Source organism: Saimiri boliviensis, chromosome 5, assembly GCF_048565385.1.
Source record: "Saimiri boliviensis isolate mSaiBol1 chromosome 5, mSaiBol1.pri, whole genome shotgun sequence".
Classification (NCBI taxonomy): domain Eukaryota; kingdom Metazoa; phylum Chordata; class Mammalia; order Primates; family Cebidae; genus Saimiri; species Saimiri boliviensis.
In genome coordinates, this window is record NC_133453.1 from 128776643 (window position 1) to 128796707 (window position 20065).

The 20065-nt window shown below is 46.9% G+C and overlaps 1 protein-coding gene across 2 annotated transcripts in view; it reads left to right on the top strand.

Moving 5' to 3' along the window:
- The window catches only part of HOMER2 (homer scaffold protein 2), a 142057-nt gene that overhangs the window by 18584 nt on the left and 103408 nt on the right, over positions 1-20065 (top strand). Inside the window, exon 1 of one of the 2 annotated variants that reach the window (XM_010350150.3) lies at positions 19712-19930. The exons of the other annotated variant lie outside the window; for it this stretch is intronic. Within the exon in view, the coding sequence (XP_010348452.1) occupies positions 19926-19930 (5 nt within the window). The 5' untranslated portion in view covers positions 19712-19925. Of the gene's footprint in view, positions 1-19711; positions 19931-20065 lie in introns of those variants that run through there. 2 annotated transcript variants of the gene reach the window in all.

Here is a 20065-nt window from a genome sequence, read left to right on the forward strand (position 1 = left end):
GCTGAGGCAGGAGAATTGCCTGAACCCAGGAGGCGGAGGTTGCGGTGAGCCGAGATCGCGCCATTGCACTCCAGCCTGGGTAACAAGAGCAAAACTCCGTATCAAAAAAAAAAAAAAAAAAAAAAAAAAAATTTAAAATGATTAAAATGGTGAATTTTGTCACAATATGTTGCATATGTTTTTGAATGAGTAAATAAATGAATAAAATGTCTATTATATTTCATATACACATTAGATGGCCTGCCTGTACAGTGAGATAGCTCTGCTTTTGAGATAGTCTTGCTGTGTGACCCAGGCTGAAATGCAGTGACTCAATGGCACAATCTTGGTTCATTGCAACCTCCACTTCCCCAGTTCAAGCAATTCTCAGCCTCCTGAGTAACTGGGACTACAGGTACCTGCCACCAAGCCTGGCTAATTTTTGTATTTTTAGTAGTAGAAGTGGGGTTTCACCATGGTGGCCAGGCTGGTCTCAAACTCCTGACGTCATGATCTGCCTGCTTCAGCCTCCCAAAGTGCTGGGATTATAGGCATGAGCCACCACGCCCAGGCTGCTTTGTGGATTTTTTCTTTTTTTTTTTTTTGAGAGGGAGTCTTGCTCTGTTCCCTAGGCTGGAGTGCAGTGGCACTATCTCAGCTCACTGCAACCTCTGCCTCCCAGTTTTAAGTGATTCTCCTGCCTCAGCCTCCTGAGTAGCTGGGATTACAGGTGTGCACCACCATGCTGAACTATTTTTGTATTTTTAGTAGAGATGTGGTTTCACCATGTTGGTCAGGCTAGTCTCAAACTCCTGACCTCGTGATCTGCCCACCTCAGCCTCCCAAAGTGCTGGGATTACAGGCGTGAGCCACTGCGCCCAGCCGCTTTGTGGCGTTTGTAATGGAAAATTCCAAACATATGCAAAAGTAGAACAGCATAATAAACCATCACATACGTACCACCTACCTTCAACAATTAGTAACTCGTGGCCAAACTAACTCCATTTATACTCTGACCCACTTCCCCACACCCACTGGATTGTTTTGTAGCAAACTGTAGGTATTTCAGCATGTAGCTCTCAAAGCTAAGAGCGCTTTTTTTTTTTTTTTTTAAACTTAACATTATCTTACCAAAAAATTATTCCTTAATATAATCAAAGAATGGTGTTCAATGTTCACAGATTTGAACATCTCACAAACATCCTTTTTATTATTTATTTATTTATTTATTGAGACAGGGTCTCCCTCTGTCGCCCAGGCTGGAGTGCAGTGGTGCAGTCATAGCTCACTATAGCCTTGAACTAACTCCTGGGCTCAACTGACCCTCCCACCTCAGCCTCCCAAGTAGCTGGGACCACAGATGTGTTCCACCATACCCAGCTATTTTTTTTTTTTTTTTTTTTTTTTTGGTAGAGGCAGGATCTCACTATGTTGCTTAGGCTGTGGCTGAACTCGAGCAATCCTCCCGCCTTGGCCTCCTAAAGTACTGGGATTACAGGTGTAAGCCACCATATCCAGCCACAAACATCCTTTTTAGAGTTGACTTTTTGCTTTGTGGTTTTAAAGAGACCAAACTACTTTTCTCAGAACTGACTGAGTAAGTTCATTCTCGGCCATCATGAAATCTTGAGGAAGTTAAAGTTTCTTATCTGAAGGTGACTGAAGTTGGACAAGATGCTGTACTCACACATTTTCTATAGAGTTTCTGAGAAACATGTTTGTCCACTGTAACGCACACAGCTGTGTGGCAGTAGATATCTGTCATGAAATACCAGTGAGAACACCAAAATCCTAATCCGAGAGGTCCCAGGTGAGCTCTGCAAGTCACCAGGAGGAAGCTCTCTATTCTACCTCTTGGCTATTAGTATCTTAACATTTCCCTGCCTTTGTTTTATGTAGTTCTGGGTGACTTTCCTTTTTCTGCTGGAGACTCCAAGTAAAATTCACTTTTGCACATTGTCTAAACTAGTATCCTAGGTTGTCAACCTCCCTAAGAGTCAGGGAGCAACAGGTTTGCACTGGAGTCATAGGCTACAGCTAAGGCTGTCTTAAGGAATTGTGAAGTTTGACTGTTTTCTTTCCCCCTCCTCCTTTTATTCAGTTTTTGTGTTTATAATGTGCTTACTGACCCACATAAGCATATATTTCTATATAATCTGTTATAAGGTTGACTTGATTCTTTTTTCCTTTTGCTCCACGTTTTTGTTTTGTTTTTTTTTTTTTTAAGATGGGGTTTCGAGGCCGGGCGCGGTGGCTCAAGCCTGTAATCCCAGCACTTTGGGAGGCCGAGGCGGGTGGATCACGAGGTCAAGAGATCGAGACCATCCTGGTCAACATGGTGAAACCCCGTCTCTACTAAAATACAAAAAAAATTAGCTGGGCATGGTGGCGCGTGCCTGTAATCCCAGCTACTCAGGAGGCTGAGGCAGGAGAATTGCCTGAACCCAGGAGGCGGAGGTTGCGGTGAGCCGAGATCGCGCCATTGCACTCCAGCCTGGGTAACAAGAGCAAAACTCTGTCTCAAAAAAAAAAAAAAAAAAAAAAAAAAAAAAGATGGGGTTTCACCATGATGGCCAGGCTGGTCTTGAACTACTGACCTCAGGTGATCCACCCACCTTGGCCTCCCAAAGTGCTAGGATTACAGGCGTGAGCCACCGCGCCCAGCATTTCTCCATGTTTTATTGAACTTTTGCCTTCACTCTGGGCCTGTTGATCTCGCCTGTACCTCCACCTTGCCTTGCTTCCCAGACGCTCTGAGCTCCAGCACAATGGCCCCCTTCGGTTTATGCTTACTGCTTCCATTCACCCCTCAATTCTACCATACTCCCAATGCCATGTTTGCTATACCTTCTAAAGTGGCCCCTCTTTTTGGGAGGACAGGGTCTCACTCTGTCACCCAGACTGGAGTGCAGTGGCGAGATCTTGGTTCACCACAGCCTCAACCTCCTGGACTCAGGCCATACTCCTGCCATAACCTCCCCACCCCCCAGTAGCAGGGACTACAGACTACAGGTGCACACCACCATGCCCAGCTAATTTTTGTATTTTTTGTAATGATGGGGTTTCGCCATGTTGCCCAGGTTGGCCTCGAACTCCTGGGCTTAATCGATTTTCCCATCTTGGCCTCCCACAGAGGTGAGATTACCAGCCTGAGCCACCACACCCGGTCCCATGACTCCTCTTTTTATTTTCTGGAGAATCAGAAAATGGGCTTTGAGGACCCACTTCTCTTCAGGAGATGATGCACTCTGCTGCTTAATAATAGCCCAGTGTGCCTTTAATCCTCACCACAGCCTTTGAGAGGAGGTACCAATACTGCCCATTTTACAGCTAGAGAACTTGAGGTACAGGGAAGTTAGGTAACACGTCTGAGGTTAATAAGTAGGGGAAGCCAAATACAAATCCAGACAATCTTCTCACTTAACCACTATGCTGTGCCCCTTAACCCTAAGAAGTGATTTTTATGGTTATAGAGAATAGTACCTGAGAAGTAGAAGATACTCACCTGAGGTCAAGCAAAGTAGCAACTGCTTATTCCTGTTAGATCAAATTGGCTCTGGGTAACAGTATCTTTTATTTCAGCATTTCCTAAAATTTGTTCTCTGGAAAACTACCTAAGGTTTAATTGCTAAGAAATTCATCTAATTTAGAAAATATACGTTGGGCACAGTGGCTCATGCCTGTATTATCAGCGCTTTGGGAGGCTGAGATGGGAGGATCGCTTGAGTTCGAGACCGGCCTAGGCAACATAGTGAGACTTTGTCCCTACAAAAAATATAAAAGTTATCGGGTATGGTGGTGTGTGCCTGTAGTCCCAGCTAATAGAGAGGCTGAGGCAGGAGGATCCCTTGAACCCAGGAGTTTGAGACTGCAGTGAGCTAGGATGGCACCACTGCACTCCAGCCTGGACAACATAGTGAGAACTTGTCTGAAAAAAAAAAGAAAATATAGTACATTGAGTTAATTTATTTGAATTTCCTAAGTCTACATTGACATAGTAAAGGTTCTAAAAATAAAACAAATAGTAAAGAAACTTATTTCACTTTTTTTTTTTTGAGACGGAGTTTCGCTCTTGTTGCCCAGGCTGGAGTGCAATGGCGCGATCTCGGCTCAACTGCAACCTCCGCCTCCTGGGTTCAGGCAATTCTCCTGCCTCAGCCTCCTGAGTAGCTGGGATTACAAGCACGTGCCACCATGCCCAGCTAATTTTTTGTATTTTTAGTAGAGACGGGGTTTCACCATGTTGACCAGGATGGTTTCGATCTCTTGACCTCATGATCCACCCGCCTCAGTCTCCCAAAGTGCTGGGATTACAGGCTTGAGCCACCGCGCCTGGCCTCGAAACTTCTTTCACTTTGTTGAGCACAGTATTTCCCCAACCTATGGAGCATGGAATCTTTCCCTGTTGCATATCATTTGATGACTTCACATGGAAACACTGCTTTCTGTAAACTTTCTGAAGTAAAGATAAACAGGGATTGTTTCAGAATTTTATTTTATTTTTATTTATTTATTTATTTATTTTTGTTTGAGTTAGAGTCTCGCTCTGTCACCCAGGCCGGAGTGCAGTGGTGTGATCTCGGCTCACTGCAACCTCCACCTCCCGGGTTCAAGCAATTCTGCCTCAGCCTTCTGAGTAGCTGGGATTACAGGCATCAACCACTGTGCCTGGCTAATTTTTCTATTTTTAGTAGAGATGGGGTTTTGCCATGTTGACCAGGCTGGTCTCGAACTCCTGACCTCAGCTGATCTTCCCACCTTGGCATGAGCCACCATGCCTGCCAGAAATTGTTTTAATTAAAACAAAGCCTAACTGGCTAAATTAATTATAGGTCCAGCTTGACCTATAAGAAATAAGCAGTTGCTTAATCAAAACATCTGAATCTCTAGCCAAATGGCATTCACCAGCCTGTTTTACCATAACCCTTTCTGGCCTGGAGGAGTTGTAGGCAGAGAGTGGTGATGGTACAGTACAGGGGCCTGCTGGAGCAGCCTGAATGTGAATGAACCTCCCAGGCTCTATTCCGAGAGCTTGTATCAGGAGGGCCCCAAGGTGAAATTTCAGCTCTGACAATTATAGTTGGTGTCTGGTGTCTTCGTCTGTAAACAGTGACCTCAGATTTGGTAGATATAAAATGCCCAGCTTATTTCCATTAAATGACCTAGTGGGATCTAAAGGTAGAATATAATGTCACCAGCTATCTGTAGTCATTTCCTAATTAATATCTGGCCAAAGAATACCTGGTTCTTTTGTTCTAAATTAGGACTACATCTCATTGTCAACGCTCAGCTGTAGGGAAGCAGTCAGGGGATGGGGCTGCCAGAACTTGGGATCATCCAAGGCTTTCGGCAGCAGAGGTGGAAGTAAGAGACAAATGGGCCCTGCATCCAGGCAGCTAGGTCAGCCCCTCCTTGCTAATGGAACACTCCAGTTCATTCTTTCCCAAATTTGCCTTTCATAAGAATCATTCCAGGTGCTTATTAAACATGCAAATTCCCACACCCCATCTCAGGAGTATTGAATCAGAATGTTTCATGAATGCCTGAGTGATTCATACGATGAGACAAGTTTGGGGAAACACTGTTCTTTCTAGTCATTCAAAGTCTCCTACTCAGTTTTAATGGGCTCAGTTTGTTCCTCCTAGTGCTTTTGTTTCCTATCTAATTGTTTAGTTTGACTGGGGACTCCACAAGGGTCCATGTCATTTCAGAAGAGAGGCAGTCCTGGCACAGTGGTTCATGCCTATAATCTGAGCACTTAGAGGGGCTGAGGCAGGAGGACCACTTGAGCCCGGGAGTTTGAGACCAGCGTGGGCAACATAGGAAGATCCCACCTCAACAAAAACTTAAAAAAAAAAAAATAGCCAGGCTTGGTGGCATGCACCTGTAATCTCAGCTAATCGGGAGGTTGAGGCAGGAGGATTGCCTGAGTCCAGGATTTCAAGGCTGCAGTGAGCTATGATTGCACCACTACATGCCAGCCTGGGCAACAACAACAAAAAAAGAAGAGATGGTAAGGCCTCATTCTTTTTCTTTTCTTTTCTTTTCTTTTTGAGAGAGAGTCTCGCTCTGTTGCCAGGCTGCAGTACAATGGTGCAATCTCAGCTTACTGCAGCCTCACCTCCCAGGTTCAGATGATTCTCCTGCCTCAGCCTCCCAAGTAGCTAGGATTACAGGTATGTGCTACCACGCTGAGCTCATTTTTGTATTTTTAGTAGAAACAGGGTTTCTCTATGTTGGCCAGGATGATCTTGATCTCTTGACCTGATGATCCACCCGCCTTGGCCTCCCAAAGTGCTGGGATTACAGATGTGAGTTGCTGCCTCATTCTTACTTTCTTTAGGGGCTTTGGGCTCTTAGGCTCTCTGGCCAAGGTCAAGTCTTAGCCTGATGTTTGGGTCCCAGCTAGAATAAGTGGGTTTTTTGTTTGTTTTTGTTTTGAGATGGAGTCTTTCTCCATCCTCAGGCTGGAGTGTAGTTGCACAATCTTGGCTCACTGCAACCTCTGCCCTCCGGGTTCAAGCTATTCTCCTGCCTCAGCCTCCCTAGTAGTAGAATGAGTTTGTGTTTTCTGAGTCAGCTTTACCCCTCATGTTTTAATAAAAAGTAGTTAAGAAGTGGTTTGATGGACTGATTTATATCAAATCTCTTATTTGCTTTAATTAGCCAAGAGTATTTATGAGGCATATACTATGTGCAGAATTAGGAACTAAAAAGTGAACTAAGCATATCCCCACTTTTTGGACTTTTTTTTTTGAAACAGAGTCTTGCTCTATTGCCCAGGCTGGAATGCAATGGTGCAATCTTGGCTCGCTGCAGCCTCCACCTCCTAGTTTCAAATGATTCTCCTACCTCAGCCTCTTGAGTAGCTGGGATTATAGGTGCCCACCACCACACCCAGCTAGCTTTTATATTTTTAGTAGAGACAGCATTTTGCCATATTGGTCAGGTTGGTCTCAAACTCCTGACTTCAGGTGATCTGCCCGCTTCGGCCTCCCACAATGCTGGGATTACAGACGTGAGCCACCACAACTGGCCTCTGGACATTTTTTAAAAACTTGTGTGGGCTGGGCTTAGTGGCTCATGCCTGTAATCCCAGCACTGTGAAAGGCTGCGATGGGCAGATCACCTCAGGTCAGGAGTTCGCGACTAGCCTGGCCAACATGGTGAAACCCTGTCTCTACTAAAAATATAAATGTTAGCCAGGCGTGGTGGTGCACGCCTGTAATCCCAGCTACCTGGGAGGCTGAGGCAGGAGAACTGCTTGAACCCGGGAGACGGAGTTTACAGTAAGCCAAGATCACACCACTGCACTCCAGCCTGGGTGACTCACTCTCAAAAACAAAAAACAAAAAACAAAAAACCAAAAAAAAATTTGTGTGGGTTTGGGATAATGAAAAAGTTCTGGAGATGGATAGTCATGAGCATTGCACAATAATGTGAATATACTTTAATGCCACTTAAAGCTACACTTAAAAGGATTTAAATGATAAGTTTTATTGTTATATATATTTTATCACAATTAAGAAAAAAACTTGTTTAGGAGACAGTATACCCAAGAAGCAACTGAGGAAGACGTTTTTAGAAAGTGATATACCAGTGCATGTAATGACGCATGGGGATTTAAAGGGATACCTGAGTAAAGTAGACTGAACACACAGCTTTGTGATGGTTTCAAAGGAGGTCAAGAATCTGTAGACTGGAGAATTATGCACATGGACAGATGGCCTGTGCCAAGAGAACAGTACGTTGTATGTCATGGAAAGCAAATTTCTAAAAGGAGGGGTCTGCTACAGAGGCAACCGACACAGGACCCTCCAACCTGGGCACGAGAAGTGTTTGCTGGGCAAATGAGGGGATGAGGAACCCAGAGAAAATGGAGAAAGAGGAAATCACGTGTGAACGGAGACTGTGAGGGATTCACCAGCCTCTTGCTTTGTTTGAGTAGAAAGGTATTATCTTGATTCCAAGTGACTTTCTGGAAACTGTTGTGGTATTGTAACTCGGAAGTGACAGAAAGGAAACTCCTAGAGACCCTGCAGGGAGAGCAGCTGGAGGGAGGGTGGAAATGGCATCTCACTCGTCTGCTCATTTGGGGCCAACAGCCAGATAAGGCATCTCTGCCCTACATAGGAGCTGAGAAAGAGCTGGAGGTGGGCCTTGGATAGAAGCCAGGTCTTATGGGGTGCCCAGCACAGGCCAGGGCTTTGTGGAACAGACAAAGTGTAAAGCCTGCTTGGCAGCTGGGGTGAAGGTAGCTTCCCGCAAAGGTGTTTCTCACCATGAGGACCCCAGATTTGCCAGAGACCTCACATAGAACAACTGGTGGATCAGCTGAAGCAAAGATTCTAGGAACCAGAACAACTGAGGCCTCCCAGATGGGGCTGGAGAAGAGAGTAGGAGTGGGACAGGATGCCTGATAAGCTGACTATGCCAACTACACCATTGCAGCTAGGCTGGGCACATAGTAGGCGTTCAGTAAATATTTGCTACATTGAATTGAAAAGCTGCTTGTTTCTATTTTGTATTAATTGCTTTTTGTTTGTTTTTGTTTGCTCTTAGTATACTGGCAAGGAGTTATCTCATTTTTTAAAAAGTTGATATTTGATTCAGCAAAATCAAGCTGAAGGGGGACTGATCCACATTAGAACAGAATGGGCCCTTGGATACTAACGGCCAGTCTTTGGTCCTCACAGGCTACCTTTCCTCCCTGGTGATTCCATCAGGGTCTCCTCAGCCCCGCCTCTGTTTGCTCTACATGCATTTCCCAGGTTCATATACTGACTTGCTGACTTGCTGACTTGGCTCCCAAGTCTGCCTTCCAAGCTGTGTACCTATAATATGTAACTAACCCGCTGGACGTCTCCTCTTATTTGGTCCTCAGATTCCTGCATCTCAGCATGTCCAAAACTGCACTCATCATTCTCACTTCTCTGACTTGCTGCTGCTGCTCCTCCCCCTCTTGAGAGGTATCATCACCCTCTGCCCAGCCTCTCCGGTTGGAAGCCTCAGCTATATATGACTCTACCATTCTTTGAACTCATCCCTAGTGTTGCTCAGTCTACCTCAGGCATGGCTCTTGAGTCCAGCCTCATGCATCTGAACCTGACCCATCCCAGCCTTCCAGATATACACACAGGCACCTTTTCATTCTGCTGCTGCCAATCAGAGGCAAATAATCCTTAGAACTCCAGGCTCTTTCAGAGAAAGTTAGCAGACTTCAGAATTAATACCTTCTGCTATGTGTTCACAGGAGGTACTGCACCTCCCTGGCCTTACACATTCTTTGGATTTCTTAGTTCTTCTCCAGAACCCTAAATCTCATGCAAGCCCAGCCAGTGAGCTGGGTGTCCTCCTTTTTGTTCCTACCAGTTCCTAAACTCTTGGGGATCTGGGTATCACACCTACCTCTCTTTGAACACTGAGTGGGCAGTGGTTCTCAACCCTGGCTGCACATCAGAATCATAATCAGTTTAAGGGATTACTGATGCCTGGGCACCACCAAACCAATTAAATCACTCTTTCTGGAGGTGGGGCCTGGCACTGGTATTTTGTCAGCTCTCCAGAGGTGATTTTAATGTTCAGCCAAGGTTGAGAACAGCTGGCTTAATGCATATATTTCCACCGTCTATGCCTTGGATCCTCAGAACTGTACCCACTGTCCAGACCGGCCTTTTCAAGTTCTTCTCCAGGAATTGCTTAACCTGCAATGACTGTGCTCTGCCTTTGACTACCTATCATCCAGCAGCCACTGTGTGTGTGCCAATGGGAAGCAATTGTAACTATATGCTGACAGTGGGCAGTGTTATGTTTTGGCCACCACCCTGTATCTATTTACCTTGATTTTCCTCTGGGCATCCACCCCAGTCCTACACCCAGTTCATGCCTTCTGTGAGAAGCTGCCTCCACACCTCAGCCCAGGGCTGCATGTGACCCAGACTGAGCCAATCAGGACCCTCCATCCCCCTGGCAACTGTGATGGGCTTAGGAATCAGCCTGTGCCCCAAGGCAGGGCAGTCAGACAAGGCAAGGTTTAATTCAGAGACTTTGGCTTGACCTATTTAGGAATTTGCTGGACTTGAATGTGAGATGGGAGCCCAGAAGAGAGCTTACCTGAGGATGGAGCCCAAACAGAGCAAGAAAACCCCAGGGAGGGACCCTGGCCTTGAAAAATCATAGTTTAGTGGAAGAGACACCTGTTGATAGGGATAAAGGTGACAATGAGTGTGACAGCTCAGAGCATGGGGCAACACAACCATGATGCCCCTGGGGGCACTTGCAGCTGGCTGGGCTACTCATGAGGTCATTTCTGTTTTTGCCTCTTGGAATTGAATTCTGCTGGGAGGTAGCCAGTGAGGTCCAAAGTCCTCTCCTCAAGGTTGCTGGATTGTTTGATCATGACCCCCAACCCCACCCACATCCCTAGCAGCTGTAGCTTCCCAGGCCCTGGCATTGCAGGAGTTCCCTGGCTCTTCTCTCTAGTCAGGCTCCCACCCTCACTGCGGGCTGATTAAGACACTTCCTGTCCTTCCCCAATCCTGGAGTCTTGCTAACATCCTACCAACAAGCTTCTCCTGCCTCCAGTCTGCCTTTCCACAACATTCTCTCCTCTGATGCCAGAGAAGCTAAGACCTAAGTCTGATCATGCCAACCTCCTACTTCAAAACCTCCACTAGCTCCCTGTGGCCTCAGAATCAAGTCCAAACTCCTAACATGACCCAGAGGTCTTTCACAGAGTGGTCTCAACTTACCTCTCATTTCTGGTCACTTCCCACCACGCTGTTGAGCCAACTACATGGACATTCTTGTCATTTCCTATATCAATCATGGCCTTTAATGCCCCCATGCCTCAGCATGGGCTGGTCTCTTTGCTGGATATAGAAATGGTCTTCCCTCCTGCACATCCTTCAGGACCCAACTCACACACCCACTTTTTGAAGCCTTCTGCAGGAAGTACTTTATTCATACCTCAGTCATGTTATATTTAGCTTATTGTTCAAGGACACAGACTGGCTCAAAATAGGTGCTCAGTTAAATAAATAAATGGATAGATGCTATCAAAATCTCTGGAGGCATCCAGGATGGATAGACATTGGAGATCCCCGGATGGGAGAGGCAGAGGACAGATGGAACTGTTGGCAGTCATTTATAGCTCACCTTCCTAAGGGCAGGCTCTTGGCTGGATTGGAAACAGCAGGGGCTAGGGCTGGTGTCATCTTAAAGCGACGCCCATAGTCTTCTCTAATCCTCAGGCGCCCTGTAGAAGGGTCCTGAATCTATGGAGGGCTCTAGATACAGATTGTCAAAATGTTATCTGGCAGGAAGTACACAAGCTGCTTCCATGGTGGAGGCAGTTTCAGAATCCTCAAACTGACTCTTATAAATTTTAAAATGTCGATTATATAAGAACCATTTTGATCATATTCATTCAGTCACAATAAATGAAAATTTCACCTTAGTTCCACCATTATAGCTAGTAATAATCATAATAATACCTGTAATGTATTGAGGATATACTATACTAGGGACTGAGCTAAGCACTTTACAGATATGATCTCATTCACTCTTCTTTTTTTTTTGAGATAGAGTCTCACTTCGGTTGCCCATGCTGGAGTGCAGTGATGCAATATCTTGGCTCACTGCAACCTCTGCCTTCTGGGCTCAAGAGATTCTCCTGCCTCAGCCACCCGAGTACCTGGGATTACAGGCTTGTGCCACCATGCTCAGCTAATTTTTATGTTTTCAGTAAAGACAGGGTTTCACCATGTTGGCCAGGCTGGTCTTGAACTCCTGACCTCAGGTGATCCACCCAGCTCAGCCTTCCAAAGTGCTGAGATTACAGGTGTGAGCCACCATGCCTGGCCTCATTCACTCTTCTTAATAGTCCAAAGAGATTGCCTACTTCATAGACGAAAGCACTGAGGCTCAGAGAGGTTAAAAACTTGCTCATGGTCACAGATAGTCATTGCAGAGCCAGGACTTAATGCAGGTCTGAGTCCAGTACTGAGACCTTTACCTTATATTCCTTCTGCCATCCTAATAAGCTTTTTATTTTCTATCCAGGCCTTGTCCATATATTCTAATTGTTTTTATATAATTCTACTCACAGCACAACTGTAATTCAGATTATTTTACAAACTTAACTTTATATCCTAATACACATCCCATCCACCAAGTTCTGTTGAATCTACCCTAAAATAGCTATAATCTGTAATCGACTTCCCTTCATCTCCATCCTTATGTTTTGTCTAGAGCCTGTTAACCAGTCTCCATGTTTTACTCTTGTCCTTTTCTTAGCCCTTCTTCTCCCAGGAGTGTGATCTTTTAACATCATAAACCAGATCATGGCATTCCCCAACCCATCAGTGGGCTCTCACTGCATTTGAATAAATCCCAAATCCTTAATGCAGCCAAAGGGCCCTGCATCCTTCACCCATGCTTTGCTAAACTCACTGTACTCTAACCACACTGGCCTTTTCCCAGCATTTCAAAATAGCCGGACTCCCTACTACCTCAGCGCCTTTGCAGTTTCCTCTGCTTGGGACCCTCGCCTCATGCTTCCCCATGACTAATGATGCCTCTCTGTCTTCAGGCCTCTTCTTTTTTTTCTTTTTTTTTTCTTTTTTTTTGAGATGGAGTCTTGCTCTGTTGCCCAGGCTGGAATGCAGTGGTGCAATCTCAGCTCACTGCAAACTCCGCCTCCTAGGTTCAAGTGATTCTCCTGCCTCAGGCTTCTGAGTAGCTGGGATTATAGGTGTGCACCATCATGCCTGGCTAATTTTTGTATTTTTAGTAGAAATGGGGTTTCGCCATGTTGGCCAGGCTGATCTTGAACTCCTGGCCTCAAGTGATCTGCCTGCCTTGGCCTTCCAAAGTGTGGGACTACGGGTATAAGCCACCACACCCAGCCATCAGGCCTCTTTTTAAATGTCTCTTCAATAGGCCATTCCTGACCACCCTCTTCAACCTAAATTAGGTCTCCTATTCACACAGTTTATATATTTGTGTGCTTATCTGATTAATACCATTGACACAATCTTATAGTCCTAGGACAGAAGGACTTGTCTGTTTTGCTGAGCACTTTATCCCTAATGCCCACCACAGTGCCAGATACATAGCAGGTGATCAACATTTGTTGAAAGAATAAATACATTTCTGTGTTACTCTACAGGCTTCACAAATATAATCTAAGAGCTGCATAATACCCGACAGTTATCCCTTTAATTAATAGCTTTAATAAGACATTTGTTTCATATGCAGTTGAAAGAAATGACCTTTTAGGGTTAGAAGAAAAAAAATGTTTGAAGTCCCTTGACTAGCCATACCAGAAATCTGAGCACACTAATAATAACATTATGCATGTACATAATGAGCCCAATTTTGCTGCCAAAAGTAAAAATACATAGATTACAGGTTTATGAAATCAATTAGTAGGTTATGAGCAGTACTGCTTTTAAAAATAGAACAGAATGGGCTGGGCGCAGTGGCTCATGCCTGTAATCCCAGTACTTGGGGAGGCTAAGGCAGGTGGATCACAAGGTCAAGAAATCGAGACCATCCTGGCCAACATGGTAAAACCCTGTCTCTACTAAATATACAAAAATTAGCTTGGTGGTGGCGCGTGCCTGTATTCCCAGCTACTCAGGAGGCTGAGGCAGGAGATCATTCCACTGCATTCCAGCCTGGTGGCAGAGTGAGACTCCGTCTCAAAAAAATAAAAAAAATAATAATAATAAAAAAAAGAACAGAATGGATGATATCTGAATGCCTTGCAGGTGAAAGGATAAAAATTAACTTTTTGTTTCTGTTTTATATTGATATAACTACAGACAGAGTAGGTATATGCTGAAGTATGTACCAGGTTGTAGTGTAAAATATATTTCTTACTGTGGATGGTAGTTTTTAAAAAAATGAAAAACACTGATTTCAGTGGCTTGCCTTTGAAGTTATTCCAACACTTCAAAATCCTCAGGTATTACCTGATAAATGACTTGTTCAGTGTTCTACAAACTCACTTTTCTGATATTGCTGATTGCTATGCTGCATGGAGGATTTGGAAACTCCCAAGATTATTGTATTTTTTACAAACTTTTAATCTTGGAACAATTTTAGATTTAGAGGAAAGTTGCAAAGATAATACAGAGTGTTCTCATATATTCCTACCCAACTTCCCCTATGAACATTGTACATTTCTGTGGCACATTTGTCATAACTAAGGAACCAATGCTGGCACATAACTATTAACTAAACCCCAGACTATTTGGATTTTACCCGTTTTTCTTCGTTATGTTCTGGAATCTGAGCCAGGTCCTGCACTGCATTTAGTTGTCATGTCTCCTTAGGCTCCTCTGGTCCCCAGCAGTTTCTCAGTCTTTTCTTGGCTTTGATGACCTTGAACAGTTCTGACGAGTACTGGTCAGGTATTTTGCAGAACATGTCAGTTTGGGTTTGCCTGATGTGTTTCTCATGATTAAACTGGAGTTCTGAGTTTTGGGAAAAAATATCACACAGGTGAAGTGCCCTTCTCATCACATCCTACTAGGGGGATACATGATTTCAACAGGACACCACTGGTGATGCTAATTGTCATTACTTGGTTAAGATAGTGTCTGCCAGGTTTTTCCACTGTAAAGTTCCTATTTTTCCCTTTCCATACTATATTTTTTTTTTTTGGAGATGGAGTCTTGCTGTATCCCCCAGGCTGGAGTGCATTGGTGCCATCTTGGCTCACTGCAACCTCTGCCTCCCGGGTTCAAGCGATTCTCCCGCCTCAGCCTCCCAAGTAGCTGGGGCTACAGGCGCCTACCACTAGGCCCTACTAGTTTTTGTATTTTTAGTAGAGATGGGGTTTCACCATGTTGGCCAGGCTGGTCTCAAACTCCTGACCTTAGGCGATCCACTCGCCTCGGCCTCCCACAGTGCTGGGACTACAGGCGTGAGTCACCACACTCGGCCTCCATAATATATTCTTTGAAAGCAAAGAATAGACACTAATACCAGCCTACCCTCAAGTGGGAGTGGAGGTGGGGTGATGGTGGTGGTGGTGGCATTAAACGCCACCTCCTGGGGGGAAGGACATCTACCATAGGAAAGATTGTCTCTTCTCCACTGTTTACTTATTCAGTAATTTCTAACAGCATGAACTCATGTATACTTATTTTATATTTTGGGCTATAATCTTACACAACATGATTTACTTGTTGCTCAAGTTGTTCCAGCTTTGCCCACTGGGAGTGCTTCCAGTTGGCTCCTGTGTCCCTTCCACACGCCCCATCCTTTTGTTTTTTTGAGTACTTCCTTACTTTTTGGTACCACAAGATGCTCCAGGTTCATCTTGTGTTTACCCTGTCCCAGACCTAGAAGCGGCCATTTCTCTGGGAGCCTGGGAGCTAGCTTTTGAGAGTCAAGAGCCCAGAGCTGTGGAATGTTACCATATTAGACACAGAGGGTGCACAGTGCTTCTCTGCTCGGAATGCTCAGGAGAATGTGTGAGCAATAAAGAAGAGGAAGGGTACACATGGACATGCTGCCTGTTTCCTTAGCGCCCAGGCTTGGATACACTCCCTGATGTGCTACCCACAGTTATCTGATCTGCCTGGGTTAGACTATAGGATGTTTCTCAGACCAACTGCCCTTGCTTGGCAATCAGATTTTGGAAGCCTCTGCTGTCTGCACAGAATGGCAAACATTCTGAGTCCCTGACCTTGTGCTGGTCAAGGTCTGTCCTCCTGGGCTGGACTTCTGGAGGCATTGCTGCCCTGCTCATTCCCAACTGAGAAGCTATCCAAATACCAGTTTGTATTTTCCCAACAGTATTGTTTCAGATTTGGCTTCTGTGCCATCGCCTCCCTCTCATGCATGCTCAGTAGCTGTCCTTGCTTCCTTTAGGAAAAAGCAGTGTACCCGGCAAGAGTTCCTGCAACCTCTCTTGCCTTCCCTGGGACCACAGCTCCTACCTTCTCCACGCGTAACTCTTCCTGCTAAGCCTGGATCCATCCTCTCTCACTTTCTCTAGGACCATCCCTTTTGCTCCTATCTTTGGCCTTGTCTGCCGCTGCCACCCCCAGCCCCCTTCACTGGCTCCTCTTTTGTTTTTTCTCCACCACTTGTCAGCAGGAATAAACGATTCTCCTGCCTCAGCCTCCCAAGTAGCTGGGATTACAGGTGCCCACCACCACATCTGGCTAATTTTTTTTTTTTTTTGTAGTTTTGGTAGAGATGGGGTTTCACCATGTTGGCCAGGCTGGTCTGGAACTCCTGACCTCAGGTGATCCACCCACCTCGTCCTCCCAAAGTGCTGGTATTATAGGCATGAGCCACCTCACCCAGCCCTGGCTCCTCTTGCTTAGCCTAAAAGGACATTTACGTCTCTTGGCCTACAAAGGCTCTCCTTGGCCTTGCCTCAACCTCCAGCTAGCCCAGAATCTCTCTCCCCTTCACTTTGGGCTTCCTGAAAGGATAGACCTTACTGATCATCTCCCTTCACTACCGGCAATCCAAAATCTGATTGCCAAGCAAGGGCAGTTGGTCTGAGAAACATCCTATAGTCTAACCCAGGCAGATCAGATAACTGTGGGTAGCCCATCAGGGAGTGTATCCAAGCCTGGGCGCTAAGGAAACAGGCAGCATGTCCATGTGTACCCTTCCTCTTCTTTATTGCTCACACATTCTCCCGAGCATCCCGGGCAGAGAAGCACTGTGCACCCTCTGTGTCTAATATGGTAACATTCCACAGCTCTGGGCTCTTGACTCTCAAAAGCTAGCTCCCAGGCTCCCAGAGAAATGGCCGCTTCTAGGTCTGGGACAGGGTAAACACAAGATGAACCTGGAGCATCTTGTGGTACCAAAAAGTAAGGAAGTACTCAAAAAAACAAAAGGATGGGGCGTGTGGAAGGGACACAGGAGCCAACTGGAAGCACTCCCAATGGGCAAAGCTGGAACAACTTGAGCAACAAGTAAATCATGTTGTGTAAGATTATAGCCCAAAATATAAAATAAGTATACATGAGTTCATGCTGTTAGAAATTACTGAATAAGTAAACAGTGGAGAAGAGACAGTGGAGACCATGGAGATAGGAGTTTCCACAGAAAAAGGGTGACTGTATTGGCTTCTATTGGAGAGACGCTGATAGGGAAATCAAGTGGCCCCTCTCGAGGAGGCATTCCAAAATAATGAAATACTGCCGGAAAGTACTGCCCCAGAAAATTAGACTGAGAGCTGGAGTGATCTGAAAAAGCTCCCAAGAAGCAGAAGCTGACCTGGGCCTGGAGTTGTTGAGATTGAAGGAGAGGAGTAGAGGCTGCTCCCCACATGGGTGGCAGCCATAAGGTGGAGAAAGGAAGGGCATACATTGCCAAATATTTTCTGATCTACTGTTTTCTCTCATCTCAGGGTGACAGCCTTTGTCCCACAGTGACAGCCACTTTAATCATGGAGTATTTAATCTCATGTGGGGTCATGCCTCCAGCATCGCCACTGACTAGGTGAAGTGGCCAGAGTGATTCGCCACCTCACCTGGTTAACCTCGTTGCATCTTGCCAAGGTAATGGGGGTGTGCCCTTTCCATCAGTGGAGCAAAAGGAAACTCACATTCAGGGCTTCACCCCTCCACATCGGGGTTCTATCTTCTGATACCCCTACTCTAGCTGGGCTGGCTCCTGCTATTCATTCTCTTTCTGCTGACTTCTCTCCTTGACCCTGCCAGGAACACCTTCCCCTCAAGTACCCTGGCTCAGCCCTGGTTTTTGGAATTCAGCTTGTGGTAGATGAACTTCCTCTAGGATCAAGAGCTTGTCAGCCTGAGCTGTACACAGACTTGTGTGCACACAGACTCATGTGTGCTCACAGACCCTGGCCAATTTTGTGGCCTATGGCCTGTTGCTTATTCATTCATTCAGCACATACTTATGGAGGACCTTCAGGCACACTTGTAGGCCCTGCAGATACAATGATGATCAAAAAGATATGGCTTTAAAAGAGTTTGCAGATGCATCTGAGTAATTCCAAACTGTATAGTACAAAGAAGTGCAATGAAGAAAAAGTATGAGTGTGCTCACAGTCTCACCCAGGGTATTAGGTAAAGCTTCCAAAGGAAGTGACAGCTTTAACTGAGATCTGACGAATGAGTAGGAATTAACAAGGCAAGATAGTTGAGGTGACTGAGACAGGAGAGGAGAAAAATCTTCCCAGACAGAATAGCATGTGCAAAGTCCCTAGAGCAGGAAGGATGGCCGGCTGGCTGGAGTGTAGGAGGCAAGGCAGAGAATGGGAGGAGGAAGGGTTAGAAAGGGCAGTGGAAGCCAGAGGGGCAGGGCCTTTTAGGACCGTGTTCATTATCTTGGGCTTCATCCCAAGAATGGTGGGAAGAAAGCCAATTAAGGATTTTACAGAGTGACATGATCAGATTTGTACTTGAGAAACTACTGACTGCAGTGCAAAGCACAGATGAGAAGGGGGCTGGTGCCCCTGTGAGAAGAGTTGGAGGTTAGGTGACAGCTGTGGTCCCAAGAGAGGTGAGGGTAGGGTTAGGGTGGTGGCTGTGCTCCAGCTGCTTGTCCCTTGACTTTTTGTTGTTGTTGTTGAGACAGTCTCACTCTGTCACCCAGGCTGGAGTGCAGTGGCACGATCTTGGCATGCTGGAACCTCCGCCTCCTGGGTTCAAGTGATTCTCCTGCCTCAGCCTCCTGAGTAGCTGGGAATACAGGTACGTGCCACCATGCCCAGCTAATTTTTGTATTTTTAGTAGAGATGGGGTTTCACCATGTTGGCCAGCCTAGTCACAAACTCCTGACCTCAAATGATCCACCCACCTCCACCTTCCAAAGTGCTGGGATTACAGGCATAAGCCACCATGCCCGGCCTGTCCCTTGACTTTTTTTTACTGTCCTTAGATGCCAGGCTTATGTGAGCAGTGTGTTCCCAACAGATGATGATCCCGTGGAAGGCCCTGGGGTGGGGATGAAGGTTAGGTTAGTCCTAGTGCTACCCTTTGGTAGAGACTCAGGACCTGATAGAAAGGGGACTAAGAGAGCCTGGTCTTAGAAGTTCTAAGTTTTTCATCCGAATTCCCCTTTATTTAAGGATAAAACCAAGCTTGATGAAGCTTCCTTAAAACTGGTGGCCCTTCAGGTGGGAGCCTTCATCCCATTTTTATCCTGCAAAGAGCCCAGAGCACCTGCCGCAGGCTGTAGGATCCTTCCTGCCACTCTGACTTCCAGAATTTCATGGTGGCGGGTACCTTAGGGCCACCCGGGCAGGCAACGGGCAGGAAGATGAAAGTGGGCTTTAAGGAGGAGCACAGCTATGCGCATCTCAGATTCTGGAGACCTGAACGAACTCTAATCTGAATGTGTGACCTTGGGCAAATCACTTACCCTCCCCAGGCCTCGGTTTCCCCATCTGCAAAGTAAAGGTAGTCCCAAAGTTCCCACCAGGTGCCAATGGGACTTTCAGTCCAGCAGGCAGGATGTTGGTGGCACTGTGCGAGGCCCCCCAGTCGGCGTGGGGCGGGGGCGCGCCGACGCGTGGCCACCACAGAGGACCGGGTGGCCCGGGAGAAAAGCGGCGACAGCGCGGCGGTGCGGGGGACGGCGCCTACACTGCCGCGCCCCCAATCTCCTGGCTCGCCGCCGCGGCCCGGGGGCCACGAGGTTACGTAACGAGCCGGGCGGAGGGAGCGGGCGGGGGGAGAGGGCGGGGCGGGCGCCGCCCCAGCGCGGCCGCCCAGCCCGCGGTAGCCCAGCCCCCGCCCGCCCGCGCCTGGCGGCGGCGGCGGCAGCGACAGCGGCAGCAGTGGCGGCCGCGCAGCCCCGCGGAATGGAGCGGCGCCGGGGCTGAGCCGGGCGCGCACGGGCCGCCGCATGTGCCGCGCGGGGAGCGGCTGCCGAGCGGACGGAGGGCGAGCGCGAGAGGCCCCGTCGGAGCGGCCGCCTGAGCAGCGCCGGAGATGGGGTGAGTGAGCCCGCGCCGCGCGTGCTCCGCGCGCCCCTTCGGAGAGACTGCGGGGCCGCAGCAAGCGTCCCCGGGCTCAGAGCCCCGGGGCGGACTGGCCCCCGTCTCCCCAAGCCGGAGCGAGCGCACTGCCAG